General features: G+C 43.4%; 1 protein-coding gene across 1 annotated transcript in view; it reads right to left on the bottom strand.

The window, feature by feature from the left end:
* LOC137357574 (misshapen-like kinase 1) overlaps window positions 1-20903 on the bottom strand; it is a 264262-nt gene extending 243359 nt beyond the window's left edge. Inside the window, 1 exon segment of the mRNA XM_068024008.1 lies at window positions 20578-20903. Coding sequence (XP_067880109.1) covers window positions 20578-20634 — 57 coding nt within the window. The 5' untranslated portion in view covers window positions 20635-20903.
* Between the last annotated feature and the right edge of the window lie 376 nt (window positions 20904-21279).

Genomic DNA, 21279 nt, shown 5'->3' with positions numbered 1-21279 from the left:
CAAATACATTTAAAGTACTTTTTTGGCACAAAGTGAGTGGATTTATTATTTCCTTACTACAATGAGATTTAAGTAAAAAATAATTTGGAACGAAATATGCAACGATAAATATCCCCGATCTGAAAGTCCATCATTGAAAGGAACCCTAGTCTGAACTCAATAAAAGAACTTTTTACAAATCAAGACATAGTACAATGTACAGCGCTGCCTGTTCTTTAGCACCCTATATGGGCAAAACATCACCAGCTTGAACTAAAACAGTTGTACTACACAGTAAGATCAACACTTGCCCTGTCAATCTCCCATATATAGCCATATTAAAGAATGATTCTGCAGCTTCCAGTACACAATCTCCATCTGTGCATGGTTTCCCATGACACAAGTCTATATTTAGTTTAGAACAGATATCTTGTTAATTAGCTAGCACTGCTCTTCTCAGTTTAGGCATTTCTCAACCAAGTTTTTATAAAATCAAAGCTATTAATAACACTTTACATTTTAAAAACACAGAAAGCTCAGTTTTAAAAGGAAAACGGAAGATATCAGTGAATGCCATATAAAAGGCTTCACTCATTTTGAAAGAAAAATCTGCAGTATAAAAGCAATAGGTTCCCATGGTTACAAAACCAGTCCCTGCAATGCTGAGCTGCATGACGATTAAAAAATGTGCGAGAATCTGAGACAGGAAATGGGTTCACATCTATGACTGTAAACCTTGAATTGGACCAAATTTTTGGATGATTGGAGAAATGGAGATGCAAGAAGGTTCTTTAAGATCTAGCAGAACATAAAATAAGTGAAATAACTTACTAACAAGAACTGAACTTGCTAAAGTAAGCTCTAAATGATAGCAATACGTTTATCAAAGTAAATGACCTCGAACAAGGTGAGTGGTGAATATGGCTGTGCGTCTGACAGGCAAATGACATGTCCTTGACTTTGTTCATGGCTTTGTAGGGTGGCCCACCTCCCTGTAATCAACTACACAGTAGCACTGGTGGTAGAAGGGACTAATTATACAACTCATTTTATGCTACACTTTCACAAACAGAGAAACATAGAAAATAGGAGCAGGAGTAGACCATTCAGCCCTTCGAGCCTGCTCCGCCATTCATTATGATCATGGCTGATCATCCAACTCAGTAACCTGTTCCCGCTTTCCCCCCCATATCCTTTGATTCCTTTTGCCTCAAGAGCTATATCTAACTCCTTCTTGAAAACATACAATGTTTTGGCCTCAACTGCTTTCTGTGGGAGCGAATTCCACAGGCTCACCACTCTCTGGGTGAAGAAATTTCTCATCTCAGTCCTGTAAGGTTTATCCTTTATCCTTCGACTGTGACCCCTGGTTCTGGACTCCCCCACCATCAGGAACATCCTTCCTGCATTTACCCTGTCAAGTCCTGTTAGAATTTTGTAGGTTTCTATGAGATCCCCCGTCACTCTTCTAAACGCCAGCGAATATAATCCTAACCGACTCAATCTCTCCTCATGCGTCAGTCTCACCATCCCAGGAATCAGTCTGGTAAACCTTCGCTGCACTCCCTCTATAGCAAGAACATCCTTCCTCAGATAAGGAGACCAAAACTGCACACAATATTCCAGGTGTGGCCTCACCAAGGCCCTGTATAATTGCAGCAAGACATCCCTACTCCTGTACTCGAATCCTTTCGCTATGAAGACCAACATACCATTTGCCTTTTTTACCGCCTGTTGCACCTGCATGCTTACCTTCAGCAACTTGTGCACGAGAACAGACAGGTTTCATTGCATATTCCTCTCTCAGTTTATAGCTGTTCAGACAGTAATCTGCCTTCCTGTTTTTGCTACCAAATGGATAACCTCATATTTATCCACATTATACTGCATCTGCCATGCATTTGCCCACTCACTCAACTTGTCCAAATCACCCTGAAGTCTCCCTGCACTCTCCTCACAACTCACTCTCCCAGCCAGTTTTGTGTCATCTGCAAATTTAGAGATATTACATTTAGTTCCCTCAACTAAATCATTAATATATATTGTGAATAGCTGGGGTCCTAGCACCGATCCCTGTGGTACCCCACTAGTCACTGCCTGCCATTCGGAAAAAGACCCGTTTATTCCTATTCTTGGTTTCCTGTCTGCCAACCAATTTTCTATCCATCGCAATATGCTACCCCCAATCCCACGTACTTTAATGTTGCACGCTAATCTCTAATGTGGGACTTTGTCGAAAGCCTTCTGAAAGTCCAAATAAACCACATCCACTGGCGCCCCCTCTACTAGTTACATCCTCGAAGAATTCTAGTAATTTGTCAAGCATGATTTCCCTTTTGTAAATCCATGCTGACTCTACCACTGTTCTCCAAGTGCTCTGCTATAAAATCTTTGATAATGGACTCTAGAATTTTCCCCACTACCGTCAGGCTGACTGGTCTATAATTCCCTGATTTCTCTCTACCTCCCTTTTTAAATAGTGGGGTTACATTAGCTACCCTCCAATCTGTAGGAACTGTTCCAGAGTCTATAGAATCTTGGAAGATGACCACCAATGCATCCATTATTTCTAGGGCCACTTCCTTAAGTACTCTGGGATGTAGATTATCAGGCCCTGGGGATTTATCAGCCTTCAATCCCATCAACTTCCACAACACCATTTCTCTACTAATACTGATTTCCTTCAGTTCCTCCCTCCACTAAACCCTGTATTCCCCAACGTTTCTGGTATGATATTTGTGTCCTCCTTTGTAAAGACAGAACCAAAGTATGCATTTAGTTGGTCAGCCATTTCTTTTTCCCCATAATAAATTCCCCTGTTTCTGACTGTAAGGGACCTATTTTTGTCTTCACCAATCTTTTCCTCTCCACATACCGAGAGAAACTTTTACAGTCAGTTTTTAATGTTCCCCGCAAGCTTACTCTCGTACTCTATTTTCCCCTTCTTAATCAATCCCTTGGTCCTCCCTTGCTGAATTCTAAACTGCTCCCAATCCTCCGGCCTGTTTTTTTTTCTGGCAAATTTGTATGCCTCTTCCTTGAATCTAACGCTATCTCTAATTTCCCTTGTAAGCCATGGCTTGGCTACCTTTCCCATTTTACTTTTGTGCCAGACAGGCATAAACAATTGTTGCAATTCATCCATGCACTCTTTGAATGTTTGCCATTGCCTATCCGCTGTCATCCCTTTAAGTAACGTTTCCCAATCCATCAGAGCCAACTCGAGCCTCATACCTTCATAGTTTCCTGTATTAAGATTCAGGACCCTAGTCTCAGAATCAACTACGTCACTCATGTCTAAATCCCAAAGGTTTATCTATAACCATCTTTGACTCGAGTGTCTTTGACACTATAAAGCCAGCAAATCCAAGATACTCTGCAAACAAATTAGATACAACAACTAGTACTTAGTAGTACTATAGCAACTTTAATACAGTAAAACATCCCATGGCACTTCACATGTGCGTTAGCAGACAAAATTGAACTGACACACATAAGAGGATATTAGGTCAAATGACCAAAAGCTTGGTCAAGGAAGTAGGTTTTAAGGAGTGTCTTAAATGGAGGAGAGTGACGTAGAGAGGCAGAGAGATTTAGGGAGGGAATTCCAGAATTTACGGGCTAAGTAGCTGAAGACATATCCACCAATAGTGGAGTGATTAAAATAGGGCACATGCAAAAGGCCAGAATTGGAGGAATGCAGACATCTCAAAGGAATATTGGACTGGACGCTGGAAACCCAGTTTTTTCCCACTGCAAGCCTCTTGGCAAACCAGCAAATGTGAATAAAACAAGTAGAGAAACAATAAATTTAGTAGAAAAAATAAGCCCTCCTCCTAATGCAAAGGAAGGGAGGGTGGCTAGATACAAGAGCCAGTATATTTCATTACAAGAGAGGGGAACGGTGGGATGCTGAGAACATTTTTCATATCACTTGCGATTAGCTACAAATCCAAAAAGATTAGCAGCCAAATATAAAGGTCGAATAATATTTTACATCCAGTCATTTTGAGTCTTTTCAAAAAGAAAATCCTGCCAATGCTGGAAATCTGAAATTAGAAACAGCAAATGCGGGACCACACTCAACAGGTCAGGCAGCAACTGTGGAGAGAGAAATAGTTGATGTTTCCGGTCGACGGCCTTTCATCAGAACATGTCTAGTCTTGGCTGTATTACCATGTGTTACTTGCTCACTGATCACTTCTACCCAAAAGAAAGAGTATGGAAATGGGGGGGGTAGTAACAACACAACAAAGGACAAAGCTAACATAGGACAAAATCACAGTTACAAAATATTAAGTACAATGAAATACAGAGATACAGGAGGGGACTGAAAGAGACAAATCAATCAAGAACAACAGAAATCAGAAGGAGACAGAGAGCTAGATCAGAGAGCTGACAATGCAATAACACACTTCACAAACATACACACAAGGGGAAAAAAAATCCATATCAGAGTCTCTCTGACTTACTGTGAGCAATGCCACAGAACATTTAGTCCATAAAACAAAATTAGGATTTCTTACAGAGCTTCACAGATTTTTTGTTTTTAAAACTGCCTAGGGTTTACTAAATTACAAAAGATGGGGTGGTCATCACACATTGTGCTTGAAACACACTCAAGGGAAGAACAAGTTGTCACAATGCTTCACCTTCAAAAACACCACATATATTTTCTCAATCAATGTACAGGTAGCAAGTGTTCATAACAACAGAAGTGGCTGATTACAGAAGAGGGAGGGAGATGGTGAATAGTTTGTTTTGGGCAAATTATCAAAGATTTACAATACAGGAGGCCATTCGACCCATTTGTCAGTGCTAGCCAAAGAAAGAGCGATTCAGCCAAATCCTACTTTCCAGTTCATGGTCCATAGCCCTGTAGATTACATCACTGCAAGTGAATATACAAGTTTTTTTTTAATGTAATGAGGGTTTCTGCCTCTACCACCTTTTCAGGAAATGAATTCCAGACCCCCACCACCAACTGGATAAAATAGTTTCTCCTCAACTCCCATCTAAGATCAGAAATAGGAGAAAGTGTCAGCCATTCAAACCTGCTCCTCCATTCAACAGGATCACGGCAGATCATCTACCTCAATTCCACCTTCCAGACTATCCCTATATCCCTTAATTCTCCTATTATCCAAAAATCTATCAATCTCAGTCTTGAATATATTCAGTGACTGAGCATCCACAGCCCTCTGGGTAGAGAATTCTAAAGGTTCGCAACCCCCTGAATGAAGAAATTTCTCATCAGTCCTAAATGGTTGACCCATTATTTGAGAATGTGCCCCCCAGATCCAGACTCCCTAACCACAGGAAACACCCTCCTAGCATCTACCCCATCAAGCCCTTACAAATTTTATATATTTTAATGAGATCACCTCTTATTCTTCAAATTTCCAGAATATAGGTCCAGTCAATTCAATATTTCCTCATTAGGAAAATCCCACATCCCAGGAATCAATCTAATGAACCATTATTGCACTCCCTCTAAGGGTAGTACATTGTTCCTTTGGTAAGGAGACCAGATCGGTGCACAGTACTGCAGGTTTGGTCTCACCAAGGCCCCAGACAATTGCAATAAGACATCTTCACTCTTCCTCACACTTCTGATTGAATTTCATTTGCCACTTTTCTGCCCACCTTACTAGTCCATTGATATCTTCCTGCGTCTCCAGCTTTCTTCCTCACGATCAACCACAAGGTCAATTTTTGCATCATCTGCTCAATTCACAATCATGGCCCTACATTTAAGTGTAAACCATTGACATATACCACAAAATGCAAGGGACCTAGTACTGAGCCCTGTGGAGCCCCGTTGGAAACAGCCTTCCAGTCACAAGAACACCCTTTGCTTCCTGCCACTGAGCCAATTTTGGATTCAACTTACCACTTTCCCTTGGATCCCATGGGCTTTTACTTTTCCAACCACTCTGTCCTGTGGGACCTTATCAAAAGCCTGAGAAAATGCTTTGGAAATGTAACTTTTAGTTAAACAGTAACAGCATGCATGAATTTTGACATGTACTATTCTGGGACTCAGCAAATTTAGCCATCAAGTAGCTGAACCATATCAGCCAGGAACCCAACAGCAAGAATGTGCATTTACATAGCCCCTTTAACATAGTAAAATGTCCAAAAGTATGTCACAGAAGCATAATCAGAAAAAAAAATGACAAAGGAGTGATTAGGACAGGTAAACCAAAGCTTGGTAAGAGAGGTAGGTTTTAAGGGGGAAGAGATTTAGGGAGGGAACTTCAGAGCTTGTGGCCTAGACAACTGAAGGCACGGGTGCCAATAGTGTGGCAGAGAAAGTTGGGGATGCACAAGGGGCCAGAGTTGGAAGGAAGCACATTTCTGAGCATTGTAGGGCTAGAGGGAATTACAGAGAATGGGGAAAGGCCAGGGACAAATCTGAACACAAGGATGAGAATTTTAAATTTGAAGCGTTGATCAACCAACATTCTTCTGCAAACACAGGAGGTACCTACTTTCAATCTCCAGCTGGTACCAATTACATTGATTCAGCGACTACAGAAGCAAGGCTCTGCAACTGACCTCAGCCCCCTGGAATTAGGGAGCAGAGGGAGAAAAACTGTCAGAATTCCTGCTCCTGCTCACTATCCAGTGACCCTGCTGGGTTGTGCTGCTGGCTTGGCATTGATGCCTCCAGCAGTCAGATGATACCTGCCCAATTTTAAACTCACACATGAAAGTGGTAATCCTTTTAGGTGGGGAAGAAATTGAAGAGAAAATAAAACAGCCATTCTTATCCAACTTAAGACTGAAAAATCATCCAAGAGCAGATTTATTCATAAAGCTAACAACCAATCGTCTGCCTTGGTTGGGGAAGGGATGTGAGACACCATAGTCACAGTTTGTACAAAACACACAAAAGCATGGAGAAGGGTGCTCAGTAACAGTGGAGCTGAAGTATGGTCAGACTCAGGCAATGCTGCAGAGGAAGACAGGATGTGGGTTTGAGGTTTAGCTCAGAGATGAGTAGGTTCCCTCACTGTTGGTTCAACCTGAATGATCAGACAGAGAAGATGGGGACAGAGAAGATGGGGTCAGAGGGTGAGGATGCAGAATTCTTGGCAGGAGCCAAATAATATGGCTTTGGATTTCCTAATTTGCAATTGGAGAACGATCTCGCTCATCCACAACTTAATACCAGAATAGCTGTCTCACAACACAAGAGTAGTCATAAAATCAAGGATAGAGAAACAAAGATGGGTCTTGTGCCTGCAGACAATATCTGAGGAACACATAAGCAAGAATGAAGGTTTCACTTACAGAAGGGCAGAACTCTGGAGTTAAGTGTGTAGGGCAGGAGGAGAAATAATTGCTGAACATGTGTTGACTTTGTTGAGAAGAGGAGGTGGTGCAGTGGAATCAGGAATTGGCAATCCCTCGAGTTAGGCATTTTTATAGACTGTGAAAACTGGAGAATAAGGGGTCTGGAGTCTCAACACCTTGACTTAAGAGTTTCCTCTCACTGCCAAGTGTGATGAAGAGAGACACCGTATAATTTAAATTAACAAAAAATAGTTTAAAAAGAGACGTGAAGAAGAAATTCCTTACTCAACCACGTTGTTTGGAACAATCTGCCATGTTAATTTGTAGAGACAAAAAACATCAGTGATACTTAAAATGAACCTGGATTCTTTGCTTGAAAAGTTAGCATACTATAGTAATGAGCTGGAATGGGCAAAATGGCCTTTCCTTATCCCTGACTTTTGTTCTTATTCTCAACCCACTATCAAATGGGTATGGCCCCAGAGCACAAGATCATTGACAATTCAGCACTAAATTGGTAGTGATTCTTTTCCAGTGTTCACGAGGATGATATAGGTCAAGAAAATATTGCAGTAGTGCCCTTCAGACGTTGGGCAAAAACAGTAGTATAGAAGTTACCTTTAATCAGTGCTATACCCAGCCTCTAAGGTTGATGCTGGCAGTGATAAAACAAAGATTTTGCATTTATATAGCTCCTTACTTTACAACTAATTACTTTGAAGTGCTGTGTGGGCAAATGTTTTTTCACTACTGGTACTGAAAAGCAGAAAAATATTTCATTCCCACCACTGATATCCCTCAGTTTGATAGAATAAAAATTAGCCTAAATGCAAAATGTGATGAAAATTAAAAATTTTCAAGCAAAAGATAAAGAGACACATATTTATATAACACATTTCACATCCTCAGGACATCCCAAACCACTGCGCAACTGATGAATTACTTGTTGCTTTGCAGGGATATTCTGTATCCGTGTTGCAAACAGCAAGAGAGAATCCTAGAATCATAAATATTTACAACACAGAGGCCATCATTGGGCCCATCATGTCTGTCGGCTGAAAAAGGGCAAACCAGCCTAATCCCACTTTCCAGCTCTTGGCCCATAGCCCTGTCGGTTACTGCACTTGTACTTTTAAACGCGATGAGGGTTTATGCCTCTACCAGCCTTTCAGGTAGGTAGTGTGTTCCAGATCCTTACCACCCATTGGGTAAAAGAACGTCTCAACTCATCCCTAATCCTTCTGCCAATTACTTTAAAGTGTGCCCCCTAATTATTGACGTCGCCACTAACGGAAACAGGTCCTTCCTAGTTATTCTATATAGGCCGCTTAATGTTTTACACTTCAATTAAGTCTTCCATCAGCCTCCTCTGTTCCAAAGAAAACAACCACAGGCTATCCAACCTTTCCTCATAGCTAAAGTCTCCAGTCCTGGTAGCGTCTTGATAGATCATAGAGATACACAGCACTGAAACAAGCCCTTCAGCCCACCAACTCTGTGCTGACCACCAACCACCCATTTATACTAATCCTACATTAATCCCATATTCCCTACCACATCCCCACAATTCTCCTACCTACACTAGGGGCAATTTATAATGGCCAATTTACCCATCAACCTGCAAGTCTTTGGCTGCGGCAGGAAACCGGAGCACCCGGCGGAAACCCATAAATCTCTGTAGTGTAATCACATGCTTTATGTAATGCGATGACCAGAATTGTACGAAATACTTTGGCTGTGGTCTAACTTGCACTTTATACAGTCTAGCATAACCTCCCTATTATATTTTATGCCTCGGCTATTAAAGGAAACTATCCCATCTGGCTTCTTAACCACATTATCTCCCTGTCCTGCTACCTTCAAGGATCTGTGGACATGCGCTCCAAGATCCCACTGCTCCTCTACATTTCTCAGTATCCTACCATTTATTGTGTAATCCTGTGCCATGTTTGCTCTCCCCAAATGCATTATCTCACACTTCTCTGGGCTAAATTCTATTTGCCACTTTTCTGTCCATCTAACCAATCCATTGATATCTTCCTGCAGTCTACAGCTTTCTTTCTCACTAACAAATGCAAGGTCAATTTTAATATCATCCGCAAACTTCTTAATCATGCCACCTACATCGAAATCTAACTATATACCACAAAAAGCAAATGATCCAGTATTGAGTCCTGCAGAAGCCCACTGGAAACAGCCTTCCAGTCACAAAAACACCTGTCAACCAAAACCCTTTGCTTCCTGCTACTGAGCCAATTTTGAATTCAACTTGCCACTTGCCCTATGATCCCATGGGCTCTTACTTTTCTGACCAATCTGTCATGTGGCTCCTTGTTAAAAGCCTTACTAAAATCCATGTAGAGAACAAATGCGCTACAGTCATCGACCCTCCTCAAAAAATTTAATCAAGTTAGTCAGACGTGACCTTCCCTTAACAAATCCATTCTGACTATCCTTGATTAATTTCATTGCAGTACATTTCATCCGGGCCTGGCAATTTACCTTTCAGATACGTTAAGCCCATTAATATTTCACCTCTCGCTAGGTTTATCCCATCCAATATTTCACATTGGTCTACCTTAACTACAACATGTGCATCAACCCCCTCTTTTGTGAAGACAGACGGAAAGTATTCATTAAGAACCATGCCCACATCTTCTGCCGCCACACTAAGTAACCTTTTGGTCTCTAATCAGCCCTACTCTTCCCTTAGTTACCCTCTTGCTCTTTATGTATTTATATATTTTTTTAAAAATTGGGTATCCCTTGATCTTACTTGCCGATTTTTTTCAAGCCCTCTTTGGCTTTTTAATAATTTTAGCCCTGCACTTTCTATACTCCTCTAGACTTTCTGCAGTATCGAGTTCTCTGTATCCAACATAAGCTCCCACACACAAGATCCCACAAAATGAGATAAACGACAAGCTTAATCTGTTTCGGTGGAGTTGGTTCAGGTATTAATATTGGCCAGGGTACTGGGAAAACATGTCTGCGCCTCTAACAGCCAGTAAATCTCTCCCTTGCCAGCTAAATGCTCAACCATAATGTGCATCCGAAAGACACCAACATGCCACATTTAATAATGTTACTGGCATTGCTGTCACATGATTTACAATGTATTTGAAAACTTGTCATAAAAAAGCTACACACATGCATGTTTTACAGATTCTCGTATGATCGGGTTAATGAAGTTAATTGGATCCAATACAGTCACTTTTTGTGGGTGGAGGAGGTAGTCAGAAGTGGGGCTTTGCAGGCTTCACTAATTAAAGCCTAGCTAAATCTTTTGTTTCCTTGAATGTTACTGAAAATCATGTTACAACATGTCTCTCCCTGACTTCAGCACAAGATCCATACTGAAGGGCAGCGCTCAGCAATAAGACTCACTGAATTACAGAATGCACTGGTTACACATCAAAGTAAAAAATAACCAGGATTTTTACACAGACACCGAGCAGGTAAACCTCAACCTACAGAATTTTCTCCTACCAGCACCTTCCATGCTCAATTTTTCAGATATAAAGTGAAAATTTTGGATTATCTTGGGTAAGCAAATAACTAGACAGAAGAATGTGCATTTATATAGTACCCTTTCTTGTGATACTCACTTTTGCATCAAAGATAGCACATTTAAACCCCACTCCAGAGTCTCAAGTACTTAATTAAAAGCAAAATACTGCAGATGCTGGAAATCTGAAACAAAAACAAGAAATGTTGGAAATACTCAGCAGGTCTGGCAGCATCTGTGGAGATAGAATCTTGCCCCACCCTCGCTTTACTTGTTTAAAACCTATTATATTTCTGGCTCTGCCAGGGAGTGCTGCGTCTTCAGAGATATCACCTTTCAGATTAAACCACGGCCATGTATGGCCTCTCAGGTGGATGTTAAAAGATTACATGGCATGATATGAAGAAAAGCAGATGATTTCTCCAAATACCCTGACAAACATTTACCCCCTGAACCATCACCTCAGATGAACTGGTCATTAAGATCTGGAACTGAAAGCTGGTCTCAATAATGGTACCACAAAACTATCGACTGTCGTAAAAACCCTACTGGTTCACTAATCTCCCTTAGGCAAGGAAATCTGCTGTCTTTGCTTGATCTGGCTTACATGTGACGCCAGACCCACAGCAATGTGTCTAACTCTTAAGTGCCCCCTGAAATGGCCTAGCAAGCCACTCAGTTGTCAAGGACAAGGGATGGGCAACAAATGCTGCTGAAACCCTCATGCATGCCTTGTTAGAGATATCCACATCCCTTGAAAGAATTTTTTTAAAAATCACTTTTCAAAAATAACTCACCGGCAGTGAAGCACTTTGGGATCTTCCAAAGAAATGATAAGGTGCTATATAAATACAAGTTCTTTCTAATAAGCCCAGTGAGAAATGTCAGTCAAGCCCAATCTGTCCATGCATTATTCCATCATGGACACCTCTTATGCTTTCCCTTTCTCCCTCCACCAACCCCACCAAAACTACCTGATAATCCCCACTCAAGTTCTGACTCCTGCCTTCCCTGGCTGGGGTGGGGATGGGAGAGAAAGAAAAAAATCAAGCAGTAGTATTAATGTCACTATAACCTTCAAACCCTCTTTTCAATAGATACCATATTAAAAAAAAAGCTGAATGGATGTTAGTTAAGACCAAACCAACTAAAACCAAAAGCAAAATACTACAGATGCTGGAAATCTGAAGGATTCACATCTGAAATAGTAAGTTGTCTGGTCACTCCACACATGCCTTACTTGCTGAGTTTTTCCAGCATTTTCAGTTCATCTCCCACACGGCTATTCTATCCTGTGGCATAGGGTAGGGAGAGGGTGGAGGGGGGGAATGTTTGTTTGTCCATCTCAACCTGTGTCCATCTCCCTGTGTCTGCGTGGGTTTCCTCCGGGTGCTCCAGTTTCCTCCCACAGCCAAAAGACTTGCAGGTTGATAGGTAAATTGGCCATTATAAATTGCCCCTAGTATAGGTAGGTGGTCGGGGAATATAGGGACAGGTCAGGATGTGGTAGGAATATGGGATTAGTGTAGGATTAGTATAAATGGGTGGTTAATGGTCGGCACAGACTCGGTGGGCCGAAGGGCCTGTTTCAGTGCTGTATCTCTAAATCTAAATCAACCTGTCTACATATTTTGACATGGTGGACCACACCATTCTCCTCCATCATCCAGCTGGGTGGGACTGCAATAGTCTGGTTCTATTCTTATCTATCTAATCGTAGCCAGAGTATCACTTGTAATGGATTCTCTTCCTACTCCCTCACCGTTACCTCTGGTGTCTCCCAAGGATCTATCCTTGGCCCTCCTATTTCCCATCTACTGGCTGCCCCTCGGCCTGATCATCCAACAACACTGTCAGGTTCCACATGTATTCTGACAATACCCAGCCATACCTCACCACCTCTCCATCTCAATCCCTCCAATGTCTCTATTTTTTTTTCCCCCATTCGATCTTGGGATGTGAGCATCAGTGGCAAGGCCAGCACTTATTGCCCATTCCTAATTGCCCTTGAGCAGGTGGTGGTGAACTGACTTCTTGAACCACTGCAGTCTAAGGTGTTAAGGAGAGTGTTCCAGGATTTTGACCCAGTAACAGCGAAGGAACGTCAATGTATTTCCAAATCAGGATGGTGTGTGACTTGGAAGGGAACTTGCAGGTGATGTTCCCATGCAGCTGCTGCCTTTGTTCTCCTATTTGGTAGAGGTCTCAGGTTTGGAAGGCTGTCGAAGGAATGCTTGTCAGACATGCAGCATTGGATCAGCAGAAATCCCCTCCAAATAAATATCAGGAAAACTGAAGCCACTGTCTTTAGTCCCTGCCACAAACTCCGTCCCCCCAAAAACTAACTGCATGTCCCTGACCAGAGTCTGAAGATGAATTTTGGTATCATTTTTGACCTCGAGATGAGCTTCTGACCACGAGATAAACACAAAAGGAGACATGAACAGAAGGATATATTGCTAGGGGTAGATGAAGTAAGGTGGGACGAGGCATGCAGCATAAACCTGTTGAGCCCAATGGCCTGCTTCTGTGCTCTTGTACTGCTGAAACCCTCATGCATGCCTTTGTTACTTCTAGATTTGACTATTCGAACACATTCCTGGCTGGCCTCTCATCTTCCACCCTCCATAAATTTAAGACCATCCTAAGCTCTGCTGCCCGTATCCTATCTCACACCAGGCATGATCCTACAGATTGTAATGAAGCTGCTCTGGAACTACTTCTTTGGCCTCCTTGTCTCGATAGACAATGGTTAAGCGCCTGGAGGTGGTCAGTGGTTTGTGAAGCAGCGCCTGGAGTGGCTATGAAGGCCAATTCTAGAGTGACAGACTCTTCCACAGGTGCTGCAGATAAAATTGGTTGTCGGGGCTGTTACACAGTTGGCTCTCCCCTTGCGCTGCTGTCTTTTTTCCTGCCAACAGCTAAGTCTCTTCGACTCGCCACTCTTTAGCCCTGCCTTTACGGCTGCCCGCCAGCTCTGGCGATCGCTGGCAACTGACTCCCACGACTTGTGATCAATGTCACAGGACTTCATGTCGCGTTTGCAGACGTCTTTAAAGTGGAGACATGGACAGCCGGTGAGTCAGATACCAGTGACGAGTTCGCAGTACAATGTATCCTTGAGGATCCTGCCATCTTCCATGCGGCTCACATGGCCAAGACATCTCAAGCGCCGCTGGCTCAGTAGGGTGTTTATGCTGGGATGTTGGCCGCCTCGAGGACTTCTGTGTTGGAGATACAGTCCTGCCACCTAATGCCAAGGATTCTCCAGAGGCAGCGAAGATGGAATGAATTGAGACATCGCTCTTGGCTGACATACGTTGTCCAGGCCTCGCTGCCGTAGAGCAAGGTACTGAGGACACAGGCTTGATACACTCGGACTTTTGTGTTCCGTGTCAGTGTGCCATTTTCCCCACGCTCTCTTGGCCAGTCTAGACATAGCAGTGGAAGCCTTTCCCATGTGCTTGTTGATTTCTGCATCAAGAGACAGGTTACTGGTGATAGTTGAGCCTAGGTAGGTGAACTCTTGAACCACTTCCAGAGCGTGGTCGCCCATATTGATGGATGGAGCATTTCTGACGTCCTGTCCCATGATGTTCGTTTTCTTGAGGCTGAAAGTTAGGCCAAATTCGTTGCAGACAGCCACAATCCTGTCGATGAGTCTCTGCTGACACTCTTCAGCGTGAGATGTTAATGCAGCATCGTCAGCAAAGAGGAGTTCCCTGATGAGGACTTTCCGTACTTCGGTTATCGCTCTTAGATGGGCAAGGTTGAACAACCTGCCACTTGATCTTGTGCTGAGGAAAATTCCTTCTTCTGAAGACTTGAACGCATGTGAGACCAACAGGGAGAAGAAAATCCCAGTGTAGGTGCGAGAACGCAATCCTGTTTCACGCCACTCAGGATAGGAAAGGGGTCTGAAGAGGCGCCGCTATGCTGAATTGTGCCTTTCATATTGTCATGGAATGAGGTGATGATACTTAGTAGCTTTGGTGGACATCCGATCTTTTCTAGTAGTCTGAAGAAACCACATCTGCTGACGAGGTCAAAGGCTTTGGTGAGATCGATGAAAGCAACGTAGAGGGGCATCTGTTGTTCATGGCATTTCTCCTGTAGCTAGCGAAGGGAGAACAGCATGTCATTGATGGATCTCTGTGCTCGAAAGCCACACTGTGCCTCAGGGTCGACACACTCAGCCAGCTTCTGGAGCCTGTTTAAAGCGACTCGAGTGAAGACTTTCCCCACTATGCTGAGCAGGGAGATTCCACGGTAGTTGTTGCAGTCATTGCGGTCACCCTTGTTCTTATAGAGGGTGATGATACTGGCATCGCGCATGTCCTGTGGTACTGCTCCCTCATCACAGCACAGGCAAAGCAGTTCGTACAGTGCTGAAAGTATAGCAGGCTTGGCACTCTTGATTATTTCAGGGGTAATGCCGTCCTTCCCAGGGGCTTTTCCGCTGGCTAGAGAATCAATGGCATCACTGAGTTCCGAATTTGTTGGCTGTACGTCCAGCTCATCCATGACTGGCAGAGACTGGGCTGCATTGAGGGTGGTCTCAGTGACAACATTTTCCCTGGAGTACAGTTCCAGGTAGTGCTCCACCCAGCAGTCCTTTTGCAAGCGTTGGTCAGTGATTGTGTCCCCTGATTTAGATTTGAGGGGGGCGATCTTCTTGATGGTTGGCCCAAAAGCTCTCTTAATGCCATCATACGTTCCTCTGATGTTACCAGTTTCTGAGGCCAGCTGAATATGACTGCATAGGTGTTGCCAGTAGTCATTTGCGTAGCGCCTGGCTATTCTTTGTGCAGCGCTTTTGGCTGCTTTAAGTGCTACGGATGTTAACTCGCTGGGGGCTTTCTCTCTAGAATACTCCCTGTAAATTCACCTCATTGAATTAGCCGAGCAGAGAGCCCTGCTCCTAATTCTGTTCCCAGGGAGTATCCCAGCCATTAGATTCCCATAGAAAGTGGCAGCGGACTGTCTTTTTGAACAACCGCAGGGACTCAAGTTGGTGTGAAAAACTCATTAAAAAAACAATTAAAAAGATATGAGTTTTTTCAAGGGGGGGGCAATTAGCTTGAACAAACTAATTTTCCTTTAAACAGTTTGTTTTCTCCATCAGTAGGTGGAGGTTGAACATTACTTTTCAGATCAGGATGTGCACTTTAGCCACGTGTGCTGTGAAGGCTGCCACACTTGCCAATTCAGAAGGGATGCAGCATAAATGATAGCTGTGCCAGCCTGTTCACTGCAGTAACCCCTCTTTCTGTAGTAGGTCAGTCCTGTAAGCCCTGAGCTGAATCCTCTAATTATAGGACTGACCTTGGACAGCTTTCTGAAATGGCTGAATCAGAGGGGCAGGACCAGAATATACATATAAGTGTACATTTTTAAAATTCATTCATGGGATGTGAGCTCCACTGGCAAGGCCAGCATTTATTGTCCATCCCTAATTGCCTTTGAGAAGGTGGTGGTGAACCACCTTCTTGAACCGCGGCAGTCCTATTCGTGTTGGTACAGCCACAGTGCTGTTCCAGCCACATCCCCTCCAGCAGTTCTGGATGAAAGTTGTGGAGCTTGTACAGAGTGGACTAAATGCAACATCTTGAGTTGGTTTTCATGTATTTTGCTGCAGGCAATGGTGTTGAAAATTCATCTCTGTACTTCTCAACATTTTTCCTTCCTTAAAAAACAAATGTCTCTTTTACAGACATCCCCAAGGTTTTCTGCTCTGCGTCTAGTCATGGAAGTGAACATGTTGTGCAGGGTGGAGATGTGGCTGCAGGATACTGTTGAGAAATGCAACAGATTCAGTGAGTAGTCCTTCAATTAAAAGTAGCCCATTGGTCCTGCTGAGAGGTGTGGCAGTTCTTGGCCAATTGATGGAAGGCCCTCATTAAGGAGCTGCCAAAAAAAAGTGGAGGCTCGCTGAGTACAAGCAGTCCTCCAGTGATCAGGAAGGGCAACAAACTGAGACAAGCACCAGTGAGCAGGCTTCACCCCAATCGTCAAGAACTAAGAACAAATAAGCTGCCTCAAATTCTTGATCAGCAGTGCTCCCAGCACGAGCAATCACGTTAAGAAACCTAACACCATGCAATCAAAGTGCACAATGCATTCACAGAATTTTTAAAAAATGAGATGAGAACGCTAGAAAAATCTGTCAAACATCAAAAAGCGATTTTCTCTCAATCTAAATCACTCTCGGTAATTGACTGATGTCACACAATTGCCTCATCACCCGTGCAGTTAGGGGATGATGAGCAATACCAGATTGCCAAATAGAAGTCTGCCACACTTATGTAAACATATTACACACAAGATAAACTGCTGCCCAACCCTTTGGAAGCTTGGGCATAAGCACAAAACACATGCCTATATCCAATTCACCCACGGCCATTATACGGAATTTCTCTCTAAACTGCAGCAACATTATAGAATCCTCAGATCTTCATAGTTATATCCCCATTTTCAGTGGGCAGTGAATCAGAGATTCTTGCAAAAGAACTAAGACATACCCTTCGAAATGATATATACATGATCAACGACAGAGAAATTTCATCAAACAAACCCAACTTCCAACCCAAACAAACCCAACTTTAAAAGATACCATCACAAATGTGAATGTGTCACTGCCAAAAGACCTGCCATTTCTTTTTTTTTTAAATACATATTTTCCTCAAACTTCACTTGGTTTAGGACATTCGCAGTGAAGTTCTGGAGCATAATTCTTTTTTCAGCCATCCATACTCTATAACTAAGGAACCCATACCCTTCAATCAGATTCGAGCACACAATTCCACCCCATTATTCCGTATGCAACAAAACTGTTCCACTTATTACCACATTATCACATAGGGAGGCTCTAAAAATTGGTCAGCAAAACTCTAGGTGAGCAAATTAAGCAACTGAATTGCATTATCAATATTCTTATCAAATTAAACAACGCCTTGCAAAATGTAAAGGGAATATCCATAAACTTAGGAATTTGTCCCCGGTGTAGCTGAACACTCAGTACTGCACAACCAGGAAGTATATCTCTTTATGGGTTTCCTCTTGGTATATTAAAATGCACCACAGCTTTTTTTTTTAAATACTTCAGTGCTTAAAACCAAAAAAAAATCCCCGCTGTACAGATACACTTGATCATACCAGATACCAATGCACCGGAGGTTAAGGAGGTGAAAAACACGTGTTTTAAATCACATCATTTCTGCTTCACACGAGAATCTCTCCTGTACCCTCTGAAGCAAGAACTTGTATTTATATAGCACCTTCACTGTAGTTAAAAACATCCCCAGGTATAGAAACATAGAAAATAGGAGGAGTAGGCAATTCGGCCCTTCGAGCCTGCTCCGCCATTCATTATGATCATGGCTGATCATCCAACTCAGTAGCGGCTGGATGGAGTGAGGATACAGATTAGCCATGAACTCACTGAATGATTATTCAGACTTGAGGGGCTGAATGGTCTACGTGTGTAATTTAATGTTTAAAAAAAAGAATTGACACTTTGCCACACAAAGAGATATTGGGGCAGGTGACCAAAAGAGGGATTTAGGGAACGAACTGCAGATGTTCGGGCCTAGGCAGCTGAAGGCACGACACCAATAGTGGTGTGATGAGGCCAGAAGTAAAGGAGTGCAAAGACCATGGAGGGATCTGAAAACAAGAATGCAAATCTTAAAATTGAGAAATAGCAGCAAGCAGAAGGGTTATGGGTGAACGGGACTTATTGTGGGATACGGGCAGCAGAGTTTTGGACGGTAAGAGGTTGGAGAGCATTGGAAGAGTTGAGTCTGGAGGGAACAAACCAGGTGTTTCAGAAGCAAATGAGCTCAGGCAGAGACTGAAACGGGGTGACATAACAGAAGTGGAAGTAGGCAATCTTGCTTATTATGAGGATCAAATTGGACGCTGAGGCTGCAAATAGGCAAGTTCAGCTTCATACAGGGGGGACGGGGTGAAGCTCACTGCTAAGGAACAGAGTTTGTGGCAAGGACTGAAGATGATGGTTTCTATCTTCCCAATATTTAATTGGACGAAATTTTTCCTCATTCACTACTGCATTTTGGACAAGTAGCGTGACAAATCAGAGGCAGTGGAGGGAGACGGCAAGAGATAGAGAGAGAGAGAGAGAAAGGGGGAGGAGAAAGATATGTTGGGGAGGTGCGTGTATTTCCAAATGACTTCACTGATGGGCAGTTTGTAGATGAGAACTAGAAGAGAACTAAGGATAGATCCTTGAGGGACTCGAAGGTTTGCAGTGCAGGAGTGGGAAGAAAAGCTACAACTGGATAAGTAAGAATGGAAACCAGGCGTGGGCAGGATTTGGAGGATGATTAGGTCAGCCATGTCAAAGGCTGCAAGCAGGTCGTGAAGGATAAGGATTAAATAGATCTTAGTCATAGACACATAAGATATCACATGTGGCGTTAATAAGGACTATTTCAGTGCAGTGAAAGGGATAGAAAACTTACTGGGAGGGGTTTAACGACAGAGTTGAGGGAAAGATGGGCTCGGATTCGGGAGCTGACAACACCTTCAAGGTCTTTGGAATGGAAAGAAAGGTTGGAGATGGGGCTGTGGTTTGCAAGGATAGCTGGGTTTTTTCAAGAGGTGGTGTTGACAGCAGATTTGAAGGGGGGGGCAGGGGTGAGACAGTACCTCTGAAAAGGTGACCCTTAACATCTGCTAACATTCAGACCAGGAAGGGAAGCTGGGTGGACAGCAATTAGGTGGAGGAAATTGATAGGCCTCACACTAAGAGAGGATAGAACTACAACATAAAATCCCCAAAGTACCAGCAAAATTCCTGGGAAAATCCATGCAACAGAAAGAATGTTATCTTAATCAGGTATCATAAGCCATCAACTCTAAATATAAACAGACACAACTGTGGGAAGAAATTCCTAAAATACCAATGAAAATCCAGGTAATAAAAATGGAATTTGATTTATTCAAAAATCGTGCAAAAGCAGCATTTCCAACAAATTTCAACACAGTACTATGGAAAATATGATCATCCAAGAGGTGACTCCTCCATAAACTGACTATCGGGTTTTCTGTACCGATTATCCGCCTCAATAGAGAGAGTCACTGCCACACAGAGGGAGGCCATTCAGCCCATCAAGGCCATGCTGCTGATAGATATCCCTGTTTCACAAAGGTTGCTGGTGCTTAAATTGGCAGAAATGCCCTGCATTGTGCAACAAGAAAGGCAGTGCAAGCTTTCAACCCAGCTATTTACACAATAAAATTCATTTGAAGTTAAACTTAAGGTGATCAGCCCTACTAAAAAAAAAAGACTTTTATGCCTCTTAATGTAATATATGTAACACCAGTGGACATCTAAATACGTATAGATTAAATGTATAAAATTTATTATATATATAAAAAATATTATAATATATATATATATATATATATATATATATATAAATATTTGCCAATATGATTCACTAAGGTCGGTCCAAAAGAGAAGTATAGAGGTCCTTCCAACACACATATGCTATTTATTTAAATAAAACAACCCAAACAAAACTAAGTAAACAATCTTTCTTCTCACAGACATTATATAAAAATAAAAACGACACATTAAAAAAAAAACTTGAAAGACCTGTAAAGGCCTCTCCCTTTCTCTGATGAGATGGCATTGCCCGCCACCACCACCACCACCACAAAATAAAAACCTAGATATTAAAAAGGGGGGGGGAAATCACTTGAAGATATGAAATGTTAAACGAGGTTGTGTGATTCTGATGGCTGCTCGGTCTTGGCCTTACCCGGAGAGCGGAGAGGTCGATGTCGTCCAGACTGCGGGCCGGCGGCTCGCTCGCCATCTTCTCAGCAACAAGGGGGCAAAATCTCAGCTCAGGTAGAAAGGGAAGAGGTGGGTGGGGGAGGGGGAATCAACCGAAGCTGTCTCACAGGAGAGGCGAATAAAAGTTTGCAATGGGTCTTCCCCTCGAAGAACAGCCTTTCAAAGAGGTGCCGCGCTTCATCTGCTGCTCAGGGAGGAGGAGATGATGAGGAGCCACGGCCGCTCCGTTCTCTCCTCCGCCTCCATTACCGGCGCCTGCCGACATCAATGATTCCCCCCCCTCCCCCCCCCCCCCCCCCGTAACCAGGGGCAACGCCGCCGCCCTTACAGCGTGCGCGCTCGCTGGCCGGCTCCCACGTTACGTCACGCCGCTCCTCTTTCGCTGACGTGCGCGCTCCCCACCCTCCCGGCTCAAGTTCAACCCCTCCCCTCCCCCCCTCACTCGGTGATGTCCTTCCCGCTTGGCTTCCCTCCCTCTCCGTGCTGCCTTTCTGCGCGCCTGCGCATTCCACACCCACCCAGCCCCCAGCCCGCACCCACTCCCCGGCCGCGCGCATGCGCACCGTCTCCTCCCCCTTCCGTCTCCTCCTCCACCACCACCACCACCACCACTCCGACCGGTCTCTCGCCGCGCCTGCGCTCGACTCTGCTTCTCGCCCACCCG

This window comes from Heterodontus francisci, chromosome 48 (genome assembly GCF_036365525.1).
Source record: "Heterodontus francisci isolate sHetFra1 chromosome 48, sHetFra1.hap1, whole genome shotgun sequence".
Lineage (NCBI taxonomy): Eukaryota > Metazoa > Chordata > Chondrichthyes > Heterodontiformes > Heterodontidae > Heterodontus > Heterodontus francisci.
This window is presented reverse-complemented; position numbering and strand designations above follow the sequence as displayed.